Source organism: Dendrobates tinctorius, unplaced genomic scaffold (genome assembly GCF_039654945.1).
Source record: "Dendrobates tinctorius isolate UK_male_01 unplaced genomic scaffold, ASM3965494v1 ptg000046l, whole genome shotgun sequence".
NCBI lineage: Eukaryota > Metazoa > Chordata > Amphibia > Anura > Dendrobatidae > Dendrobates > Dendrobates tinctorius.
In genome coordinates this window covers 59,023,503-59,035,975 of record NW_027361714.1, presented here as the reverse complement: position 1 = coordinate 59,035,975, position 12,473 = coordinate 59,023,503, and the positions used below count along the sequence as shown (strand labels likewise).

The following is a 12,473-nucleotide window of genomic DNA, read 5'->3' as shown; positions in this document are numbered from 1 at the left end:
TCCTGACCACGCTCCAACACCTGCACCCCACACCACAAAGTAGTGTAGCAAAGCACCTTCGGCAGCTCCCTGCTTGGAGTATAGCAAAGCACCCTTGGTGGCTCCCTGCTTGGAACATGAAACGTGCTGGGAGGTGGGTGGAGTTAGATTACATTACAAAGAGCGGGAAGAGTTTAGGATGAGTAGTCAGTTGATTAGAGAGCTGGAGAGAAGATCCCCGGAGAGAGAGATAGATGGAAGTGCTGCAGCAGATCCCAGTGACCTGGGTCTGCTGGCACGGGAAAGGAAGAGAGAGAGCAACATAGACTGAAAGCCTGATTCTCCATAGAAAGAAAGGATTAGTACAGAACTTGTGGAGTAAAAGCGAACAGAGGACTTGGGTTAGAGGAGAACCCTTCCTAGAAGTTCTAAGCGCAAGGCCGGGGCCTGGTCCCTGAAGTTGTATGGATTCTAACGGTCCTGCAGCAGACACCAGAGGAAAAGAAGTAGTGACCACTTTATTCCCACACCAGACTTGGGGGCACAACAGCAACTGGATAGTGAGCCGGGATTTAGCAGCAAGAAGTCCCCGAAGCAGGCTACAGCTGTCTGCCGTACAAGTAGGGTTCATAAGAACATCGGACAAGAGGAATTCCAGTGTAACTCAGTACTAGGAGTACTTCACTCAAAGGCGCTATAAGAGGAGACGTTCAGAAAAGGCACATATGTTGGCGGAGTGTTGGAAAAAAGTATTCCACCTGGCCTGGAGGTTGACTGAGTCCCTGACCCGGAGGACACGGCACGGAGGCAGGCACCTGTTTGCACAACAGACTGTGAGTAAAGCTTTGGAACTACATGCCCTGGTGTCCTCCACTTATTTCTGCGCCAACCTGCCCAGCACTGCTACATCCATTGCGCCTGACACTACACCATCTGTGGGTCACTTCACTTACTCTGCTGTTGTGAGTTCATTTTCTGGTCTACCAGTTGTGAATTCTCCTTCCAGGCTCCCTCTGGTGGTAACAGGAGGTAGCGAGGCTGATTTAATCAGTGGAGATCTGCCACCTGATAAGGAGGATGACGATTGGACCTCAGGAATCTCAGACTGGATTTAAGACAGCCGACACCCTATTCTGGTGCTGGTGATTCCTTCTGGCTTGTCAGGTCTTGGTTCTCAGCTCTGTTCCAGTCAGCTCAAGCTAAGTTTTTCTGCTAATGTTCACACTTGATTTTGTTGGTCTATTCAGTTTTTTGTGTGATAAGCCAGCCCCAGCTGGGGCTGTGCTGAATTTCCACTCTTATTTATCTGTATTTGCCAATTTGCTTTTTGTCCCTTATTAGATTGGCCTCTTTTTTGCTCTGTCTCAGAATATTTCAGAGTGCTGATATAGTGGGAGAAGTCTAGTGACTTCAGGGTTAATTTTGTTATCAGAAGTGTTGGACATTATTTTTGTAGGGTTTTTGGCAGATTGCAGACAGTGTCTTTCCTTTCCTATCCTTTCTAGTTAGTTTGGGCCCCATCATTTGCTCAGCCTATTTTCCTGCCTGTGTTTGTGTTTTCATCTTGTTTCACCATCAATACATGTGTGGGGGCTGTCTTTCCTTTGGGGTCTGCTCTGGGGCAGTTTGTTTTCCCCTTTTCTTGCTTTAGGCTTATTTAGTCCTCCGGCTGTGACGAAGCGTCTAGGTTCATCGTAGGAACGCTCCACGGCTGCTGCTAGTTGTGTGGTTAGGATCAGGCATCTGCAATCTGCATAGTTACCAACCTCTCTGGTTTTCTGTGACTTAGCTTGTTTTGTTTTTTCCTCCTCGGTGACCCATTCATAACACTCTGCCCTGGGACTACAGCCCTGCCTGTGGAGGGCTATAACATCACTGCTGCACCACACCATCTGTCCCAGAGGATCTGTCTGCAGCGTCGACTTACATCTTCATTGCCGAACACCACAGGTGGCGTCACGACTTACACCTTGACACTGAACATTTACAATGGGCACCCAGGGCCACGGGCCGGGTCCCAGCTACCGTGACATCTCCCATTGAGGATCATTGGGCCCGATACCAAGTACCCCACTGCCCTGGGTGTGAGGGCGACCCACAATCCCAACTAGTTACTTGGGTTCAACGAGGAATGTACCACTTGTAATAATTCAAGACATAGTGTATACTAACATGTATTCTTCTAATCTGTTTTTCTATTATGATTGTAGATTTTTTATTCTATTTTCTGCTCTAAAGTATGCTTTGTGACAGCCACATAAGGGTAAAAACTGATGTCCACATATGACTCAATGACTTCTTTTGGAAGAGTGTTGTTGGCATGCTATGTGAACATTATGGGGTGATGGGGAGGAAGTGAGCTTTTCTTTTTATGTATATAATGACCTGAGAAATACATGTTTAAAGGGGTTGTTCAGAATGTTTTAAAAACATAGATGTTTTCTCCTGAAAACAATGCCACACCTGTCTATATGTTGTGTTTGGTGTTACAGCACTGACCTATTGATTTCAATGCAGTTGAGATGCAATACCAGTGAAGAGAAAACAGCTGCACTCTGGGAAATGTTGATTTTCAGTGCAAAAATTTTTTTTATTGAAGACACCACAGGGGAATAGTGTGTTGAGGTAACGTTTCGATCCTATGTCGGGTCTTTTTCAAACCTCACTTAAAGCACAAGAGAAAAAGAAGCAATCACGGCAGTATGAATGTGCAGGAGGGGCTAAAGTAGCATATGTAAAGGTCTGGTCTGGCAGGGACCAGGCAGAGGTCCTGAGATGAGCTGGAAGCGTGGGGCAGCAAGCACCTTCTGTGGTGTAGTGTAGTGCAGAGATGCAATACAAGACACAACCTGTGTACAGTTGTGGTGCCGTTACTCAAAGAAGAGTCGTGTTTTTCAAATCCTGTACAGCTCTAATATAAAAACATGATTTTAAGCTTAGTCAATCATTAATGTAGCCCATACCTTGATTACTAAAGACCTCTTTCATTAAAGACATGTATTTACGGTATATGTTTAGGTTTTGTGAACAAATATTTCAAAGGGAGATTTTAGGAGTAATTTGATCATGTAAAGAATAAAAAGCGGTCATCTTATAAAATCTACCAGATAGAAAGTCTAGAGAACAAAGTGGTAACATAAAAGGCGGGACATACAGATAAAGAAAATGTTCAACCACAATAACATTATTAAACACATATGAGGATTAGCCAAAATTAAGTCCACACGGTCAGGTTTTGTTCAGATTTTTGATGCAGGTGTAGATAAAACCAGGAGTGGATCCAAAAAAACGAATAGTAATATCTGTCCTTTGGGGTATGGCCACAAATTTTATGGCCACTGATTCGCCACTGGAGAGCAACCTCACTGTGTGGCCACACACCTTACACTATATGATCCTGCATTTGGCTTCTGAATAATTAGAATTAAATTGTGTGATCAATTTACCTCCTGATTGGCAGATGTCAGCTTGTTTGTCAGCTCTTCCTTTAGGCTTTCAAGTTGTTGCCTCAGTTGACTTTTATCCTCTTCCAAACACAGTTTCTCCTTTTCAAATTGCTGTTGAAGTTCCTGGATAAAAAAAATAACTGCTAAATAATCAATTGTCCATTCTTTAGGTTTTTCTATTTTTTTTTTCCTGCATGATATAATAAATATTTTCCACTGTCAAGGTTCTTTCTTAAAACAGGCTATACTGTAATTCAGTTACATTTCAGCTTTGTTTTAATGAATCCATATGTACGGTTTTCTAGCCATTCCTTCCTAGCCAACCCTATATAAATATAGCATTTAACAGCGTCCTGTCATTGCTGACATCTGACAGTCTGTATGTGACTTTATATTGAACTAGCTGAAAAGCCCGGCGCTGCCCAGGCATAGTAACTAATTACGGTTAGTTATAACAAATTATAATGATTATATCTATCTATCTATCTCTATATATATATATAAAGCTGAGTGTATAGCCACGCCCACACCGCATAGCCACATTCACTATAATATACCACATTGTTCCGTCATCCAGATCTACTGGACTACTACCCCTAATATCCCACATCATCCCGTCAGCCAGAGCTACCGGACTACTACCCCTAATATCCCACATCGTCCCATCAGCCAGAGCCACTGGACTACTAATATCCCACATCATCCCGTCAGCCAGAGCCACCAGACTACTACCCCCTAATATCTCACATCGTCCTGTCAGCCAGAGCCACCGGACTACTACCCCTAATAACCCACATCATCCCGTCAGCCAGAGACACAGGACTACTCCCCCTAATATCCCACATCAGCCTGTCAGCCAGAGCAACCGGACTACGATTACTAATATCCCACATCATCCCGTCAGCCTGGGGTCAGAAACAGAGCACTGAGTGGAACTGCACTAACTTCCATACCAACGATCCCGTTAATAGAAGCCTGGGGTGAGAATCAGAGCGCTGAGGGATTTACCCTAACTTCCATACTGGGGAACCCTTTAAGAGAGGCCTGGGGTCAGTACCAAAGCACAGAGTGGATTTGCCCTAACTTCCATACCGGGGATCCATTTAAGAGAGGCCTGGGATCAGAACCAGAGCGCTGAGTGGATTTGCTCTGACTTGCATACAAATGATCCCTTTAATAGAATCCTGGGGTCAGATTCAGAATGCTGAGGGATTTGCCCTAACTTCCATACTGGAGATCCCTTTAAGAGAGCCTGGGGTCAGTACCAGAGCATTTGAAGGCAACTGCCCTGACTTCCATACTGTGGATCCCTTTAAGAGAGCTTGGGGTCAGAACCAGAACGCTGAGTGAAATTGCCCTAACTTCCATACCAATGATCCCTTTAATAGAAGCCTGGGGTCAGAATCAGAGTGCTGAGGGATTTGCCCTAATTTCTATACCGGAGATCCCTTTAAGAGAGGCCCGGAGTCAGTATCAGAGCACTGGATGGATTTGCCTTGACTTCCATACCAATGATCCCTTTAAGAGGGAAGATGTGCCTATAGAATGGAGGATGTGTGATGTGTATATGGGCACGGAAGGGGTGATTCATTTCTGTCACGTGCTCTCTGCTCCTTTTTGGGGGGCGGGAATGCTAGATTTCACCCACCATGTCAGTGTGTGCTGAGGTGTTTTCTGGAGAGGGAAAACTGTTGCTCATAGCAACCAGTCGCAGATCAGCTTCTTTTAAACAGCTCTGGTGAAATGAAATATGCTTAGTAGAGTTGAGCGACTTTAGTCGGATCGGGTTTCATGAAACAAAATTTGTTTCAGATGAAACTGGTCTGACTAGGGCAAAAAAAGTCGGAGTTTCGTCCGAAACCTGACCCCAATGCAAGTCAATGGGGAATAAAAGTCGGCATTGAGAGTGGATGAATGTCATCCGCTCAATGCAGACTTTTATATCCCATTGACTTGCATTGGGGTCGGGTTTCGGACAAAACTCCGACTTTTTTTTGCCCTAGTCGGACCAGTTTCATCTGAAACAAATTTTGTTTCATGAAACCCGATCCGACCAAAGTCACTCAACTCTAATGCTTAGTGATTGGTTGCAAGGAAAACTGTTGAACATAGCAACCAATCACAGCTCATCTTCTTTTACACAGCTCTGGTGAAATGAAAGATGCTTCGTGATTGGTTGGTGATACACACATACATACAAACATACATTCAGTTTTATATATAGAGATAGTGAGCAACAGTAAAAGTGATTGCTGACTTAACTGAACAAGTCAACAAGCTGATCCTCAATATGCTGACAGTAGGGATTGATTTCTAGATGGCTGCAGGTTACCGTAGATACAACAGATTAGCATTTTGGAATTATTTTCCATGAAAAACAGATTAATCAATCACATGCGTATCCAAATGAAGGCTTGTTTTTAGACAGCTTCCTAAGAGTCTGTCAAGCTCCTATATCACAGAAGGCTTGTTATTGCATTACTATAGAGAACCTGGTTTTAGGGCACATCACCCTTCTTTTATTTACCATGCTATGTTTATGACAGGCTAACTAAACTTCTTTTTTACTATACGATGTCAGGTATCAGACTAGCCAACCACCTTTTTGCTATTCACGATTCAATGCCATGCACCAGGTCGGGGAATCCCAGGGTCTGCTTCCCTCCCCTTGATCTGATGCTCTCTGTTGTGCTCCATGTGAGATTTTGCAATTTACCTGAAGTGGATCTATGATTTCATCTCCACCTACTAAAGCACACACCGGTGTCTTAGGATTAAGACTTTGTATTCAGTTTTTTGGTGTGTCCCACCTTCAGCTCCTATTATATTCACCTTGATAGATCTTTGTGACCTTGTATCACCTGTTGCAGACCCCTGACGTTAACAACATAACTAGCAGTAGCCGTGGAGCGTTCCTACGTTGCCCTAGACACTTCGTCACAGCCGGAGGACTAACTAAGCCTAAAGACAGAAAGGTGAAATCTAAACTGCCCCGGAGCAGATCCCCAAAGGAATAGACAGCCCCCAAACATATATTGTCGGTGAGACAAGATGAAGCACAAACACAGACAGAAAATAGACTGAGCAAATGATGGGGCCCACACTGACTAGATAGGACAGGACAGAAAAGGCACTGTCTGCAATCATGCAAAAACACTAACAATTCCAACACGACTGATGTACAAAAATACTGAGGTTTGCACAAACCTCGCCCCCACTATATCAGCACTCAGGTGTGAACTGGTGGCTAGGAACAGGCTAATACAGCAGGGGACTGAGCAAACAAACACAAGATACAAAAATACAGGGCAGGAGGCAGCAGCCCCTGGGGGAAGCAAGCTGACCCCTGACAGCAAGGCAAAATCAGATACAAAGGGTTTAGCAAATGACACTTAGCTGAAAAATGCAGGATCAGGCAGGAGACAGAAATCCTCAATAAGCAATGAAAGGAGTATCACCGGCAGCCACTGAGAGAAGTCTGCTCGCTTATGTAGTCCCAGTCACTATCCCCACTCCTCCAATTATCTTCTGCAGCTGTTGGGTTAACATCATGTTGACAAGCTCCACTACCAGCAGTATCCACCAGAGGGAGCCTTGCCTCAAAAGTCGGATTAAGAGAGTTCACAACAGTGTGGTATCAGGCTTGCAATCCTTCCTTTTACTAATCAGTGTCTAGTGTCAGGCTTGCCAACCATCTTGTTTTATTATACAGTGTGTGTGGTATCAGGCTTGCAATCCTTCCTTTTACCATCCAATGTCTAGTGTCAGGCTCGTCAACTGTTATGAATGAGTCACCGGAGGAGGAGAAAACAAAAATACAAGCTAAGTCCAGAAAACTGGAGAGGTTGGTAGCTATCGGATTGCAGACCCCTGATCCTATACACCACAACTAACAGTAGCCGTGGGGGGTTCGTCACAGCCGGAGAACTACATAAGCCTAAAGAAGGAAAGGGGAAATCTAAACTGCCCCAGAGCAGACCCCAAAGCAATAGACAGCCCCCAACATGTATTGTCAGTGAAAAACAGATGAAAACACAAACACAGACAGAAAGACAGGCTGAGCAAACGATGGGGCCCAACTAACTAGATAGGACAGGACAGAAAAGATGCTGGCTGCAATCCGCAAAAAACTCTACCAAAAATGTCCCAACCGTCTGATAGGGAAAAAGGCCCTGAAGTCGCTAGACTTCAAAATCACTATATCAGCACTCAGGTATATTCTGAAAACAGAGCAAAGAGATCAACTGATCAGAGACAAAAATGGAATTCAGCCAGTCCCAACCAGGCTTGGCTGAATACAAACACTAAGAAAACCAGACAAAATCTCATGGAATAATAGCAAGACAAAAACTTAGCTTTTTAGTAGACAGGAACTAAGCTGGATGCAAGAGCTCAGAGCAGAAAGGATCACCAGCAGCCCTGCAGGGCGTCGGCTGCCTTATATCCACTCAGAAATTCCAGATGTCCAATCACACTGCGCCTGTTCAGATGACAGGTTCTTCCCATCCCAATCAATTTCACTACCTCTCTTTACCAGCAGAGGGAGTTCATCAGACATCAAAGGTGAAGGGGAGAATGAACTCACAACAGTCAACCTTCTTGTTTTACTATACAGTGTGTGGTATCAGGCTTGCCAACCTTCTTGTTTTACTATTCAGTGTGTGGTTTCAGGCTCACAAACCTTCCTTTTACTATGCAGTGTCTAGTGTCAGGCTCACCAACCTTCTTTTTACTATTTAGTGTCAGGCTCATTAACATTCTATTCTTACTATACAGTGTGGTGTCAGGCTCGACAACCTTCTTTTTACTATACAGTGTGTGGTGTCAGGCTCCCCAACCTTCTTTTTACTATACAGTGTGTGGTGTCAGGCTCACCAAACTTTTCTTATTAGACAATGCATGGTATCAGACTCGTAAACCTTCATTTTACTTTCCAGTGTCAGGCTCATTAACATTCTATTCTTACTATACAGTGTGGTGTCAGGCTCGACAAACTTCTTTTCTTACTATACAGTGTGTGGTGTCAGACTCGCCAATCTTCTTTTCTTACTATACAGTGTGTGGTATCAGGCTCACAAACCTTCATTTTACTATTCAGTGTCTAGTGTCAGGCTTGCCAACCATCTTGTTTTACTATACAGTGCGTGGTATAAGGCTCGCAATCCTTCCTTTTACCATCCAGTGTCTAGTGTCAGGCTCGCCAACCTTCTTGAAACCTGAAACCAGATATTATACTGACTAAGGATATGAGGTGTGGCAAAGAAGATCCAAGACAACATACTCAGAAGGGAGGTAAGAAAATTTCTAAAGCAATCAACAGGGAGGAGATTGGAACAAAGCAAAATTCTCTAAAATGTATGCTCGCAAACGCCAGAAGCCTGACAAACAAGATGGAAGAACTAGAAGCAGAAATATCTACAGGTAACTATGACCTAGTGGGAATAACCGAGACATGGTTAGATGAAAGCTATGACTGGGAAGTTAACTTACAGGGTTACAGTCTGTTTAGAAAGGATCGTAAAAATCGGAGAGGAGGAGGGGTTTGTCTAAGTCCACTTTAAGGGAAGATATTAGCGAAGGGAATGAGGATGTCGAGTCCATATGGGTCGAAATACATGGAGGGAAAAATAGTAACAAAATTCTCTTTGGGGTCTGTTACAAACCCCCAAATATAACAGAAATCATGAAAAGTTTACTACTAAGGCAGATAGGTGAAGCTGCAACCCATAATGAGGTCCTTGTTATGGGGGACTTTACCCGGATATTAACTGGGAAACAGAGACCTGCGAAACCCATAAAGGCAACAGGTTTCTGCTAATAACCAAGAATAATTATCTTTCACAATTGGTGCAGAATCCAACCAGAGGAGAAGCACTTTTAGACCTAAAACTATCTAACAGACCTGACAGAATAACAAATCTGAAGGTTGTTGGGGATCTAGGAAATAGCGACCACAATATTGTACAGTTTCACTTGTCTTTCGCTAGGGGGACATGTCAGGGAGTCACAAAACACTGAACTTTAGGAAGGCAAAGTTTGACCAGCTTAGAGATGCCCTTAATCTGGTTGACTGGGACAATGTCCTCAGAAATAAGAATACAGAAAATAAATGGGAAATGTTTAAGAACATCCTTAATAGGCACTGTAAGCTGTTTATACCTTGTGGGAATAAAAGGACAAGAAATAGGAAAAACCCAATGTGGCTAAACAAAGTAGTAAGAGGGGCAATTAACAGTAAAAAGAAAGCATTTAAACTACTAAAGCAGGATGGCATCGTTGAAGCTCTAAAAAACTGTAAGGAGAAAAATTCTCCGCGCATAGCAAATGTGGTACCAATATTCAAAAAGGGCTATAAAAGTGAACCTGGAAATTATAGGCCAGTAAGTCTAACCTCTATTGTTGGTAAAATATTTGAAGGGTTTCTGAGGGATGTTATTCTGGATTATCTCAATGAGAATAACTGTTTAACGCCATATCAGCATGGGTTTATGAGGAATTGCTCCTGTTAAACCAATCTAATCAGTTTTTATGAAGAGGTAAGCTATAGACTGGACCAAGGTGAGTCATTGGATGTGGTATATCTTGATTTTTCCAAAGCGTTTGATACCGTGCCACACAAGAGGTTGGTACACAAAATGAGAATGCTGGGTCTGGGGGAAAATGTGTGTAAATGGGTAAGTAACTGGCTTAGTGATAGAAAGCAGAGGGTGGTTATAAATGGTATATGCTCTAACTGGGTCGCTGTGACTAGTGGGGTACCGTAGGGGTCGGTATTGGGACCTATTCTCTTCAACATATTTATTAACGATCTGGTAGAAGGTTTACACAGTAAAATATCGATATTTGCAGATGATACAAAACTATGTAAAGCAGTAAATACAAGAGAAGATAGTATTCTGCTACAGATGGATCTGGATAAGTTGGGAACTTGGGCCGAAAGGTGGCAGATGCGGTTTAACAATGATAAATGTAAGGTTATACACATGGGAAGGAGGAATCAATATCACCATTACACACTGAACGGTAAACCACTGGGTAAATCTGACATGGAAAAGGACTTGGGGATCCTAGTTAATGATAAACTTACCTGGAGCAGCCAGTGCCAGGCAGCGGCTGCCAAGGCAAACAGGATCATGGGGTGCATTAAAAGAGGTCTGGATACACATGATGAGAGCATTATACTGCCTCTGTACAAATCTCTGGTTAGACCGCACATGGAGTACTGTGTACAGTTTTGGGCACCGGTGCTCAGGAAGGATATAATGGAACTAGAGCGGGTACAAAGGAGGGCAACAAAATTAATAAAGGGGATGGGGGAACTACAATACCCAGAGAGATTAGCAAAATTAGGATTATTTAGTCTAGAAAAAAGACGACTGAGAGGCGATCTAATAACCATGTATAAGTATATAAGGGGACAATACAAATATCTCTCCGAGGATCTGTTTATACCAAGGAAGATGACAGTCACAAGGGGGCATTCTCTGCGTCTGGAGGAGAAAAGGTTTTTCCACCAACATAGAAGAGGATTCTTTACTGTTAGGGCAGTGAGAATCTGGAATTCCCTGCCTGAGGAGGTGGTGATGGCGAACTCAGTCGAAGGGTTCAAGAGAGGCCTGGATGTCTTCCTGGAGCGTAACAATATTGTATCTTAAAGTTATTGCTAAGTTCTTTAGAAGGACGTAGTTCTGGGGATTTATTCTGACAGAATTTTATAGGCTGAACTGGATGGACTAATGTCTTTTTTCGGCCATACTAACTATGTTACTATGTTACTATGTTTATCTAAAAAAATAATTAAAGCTGCCAAAAAGGAAACAGAGAAGCACATTGCTAAGGAGAGTAAAACTAATCCCAAGCTGTTATTCAACTATATCAATAGTAAAAGAATCAAAAGTGAAATTCTAGGCCCATTAAAAAATTGTGAGGAAAGTATGGTTGTAGAAGATGAGGAAAAAGCTAATATATTAAACACCTTCTTCTCCACGGTATTCACGGTGGAAAATGAAATGCTAGGTGAAATGCCGAGAGACAAAGAAAACCCTATATTAAGGGTCACCAATCTAACCCAAGAAGAGGTGCAAATCCGGCTAAATAAGATTAAAATAGATAAATCTCCGGGTCCGGATGGCATACACCCACGAGTACTAAGAGAACTAAGTAATGTAATAGACAAACCAATATTTCTTATATTTAGAGACTCTATAGTGACAGGGTTTGTTATACAGGACTGGCGCATAGCAAATGTGGTACTAATATTCAAAAAGGGCTCTAAAAGTGAACCTGGAAATTATAGGCCAGTAAGTCTAACCTCTATTGTTGGTAAAATATTTGAAGGGTTTCTGAGGGATGTTATTCTGGATTATCTCAATGAGAATAACTGTTTAATGCCATATCAGCATGGGTTTATGAGGAATCGCTCCTGTCAAACCAATCTAATCAGTTTTTATGAAGAGGTAAGCTATAGACTGGACCAAGGTGAGTCATTGGATGTGGTATATCTTGATTTTTCCAAAGCGTTTGATACCGTGCCACACAAGAAGTTGGTACACAAAATGAGAATGCTGGGTCTGGGGGAAAATGTGTGTAAATGGGTAAGTAACTGGCTTAGTGATAGAAAGCAGAGGGTGGTTATGAATGGTATATTCTCTAACTGGGTTGCTGTGACCAGTGGGGTACCGCAGGGGTCGGTGTTGGGACTTATTCTCTTCAACATATTTATTAACGATCTGGTAGAAGGTTTGCACAGTAAAATATCGATATTTGCAGATGATACAAAACTATGTAAAGCAGTCAATACAAGAGAAGATAGTATTCTGCTACAGATGGATCTGGATAAGTTGGGAACTTGGGCCGAAAGGTGGCAGATGCGGTTTAACAATGATAAATGTAAGGTTATACACTTGGGAAGAAGGAATCAATATCACCATTACACACTGAATGGTAAACCACTGGGTAAATCTGACATGGAGAAGGACTTGGGGATCCTAGTTAATGATAAACTTACCTGGAGCAGCCAGTGCCAGGCAGCGGCTGCCAAGGCAAACA

The 12,473-nt window shown here is 42.9% G+C and overlaps 1 protein-coding gene across 5 annotated transcripts in view; it reads right to left on the bottom strand.

Moving 5' to 3' along the window:
• FAM184A (family with sequence similarity 184 member A) overlaps positions 1-12,473 on the bottom strand; it is a 384,174-nt gene that overhangs the window by 122,253 nt on the left and 249,448 nt on the right. For all 5 annotated transcript variants that reach the window (XM_073575923.1, XM_073575927.1, XM_073575925.1 and 2 more), the window contains one exon: positions 3,426-3,548. In XM_073575923.1, coding sequence (XP_073432024.1) covers positions 3,426-3,548 — 123 coding nt within the window. The remainder of the gene's footprint in view (positions 1-3,425; positions 3,549-12,473) is intronic.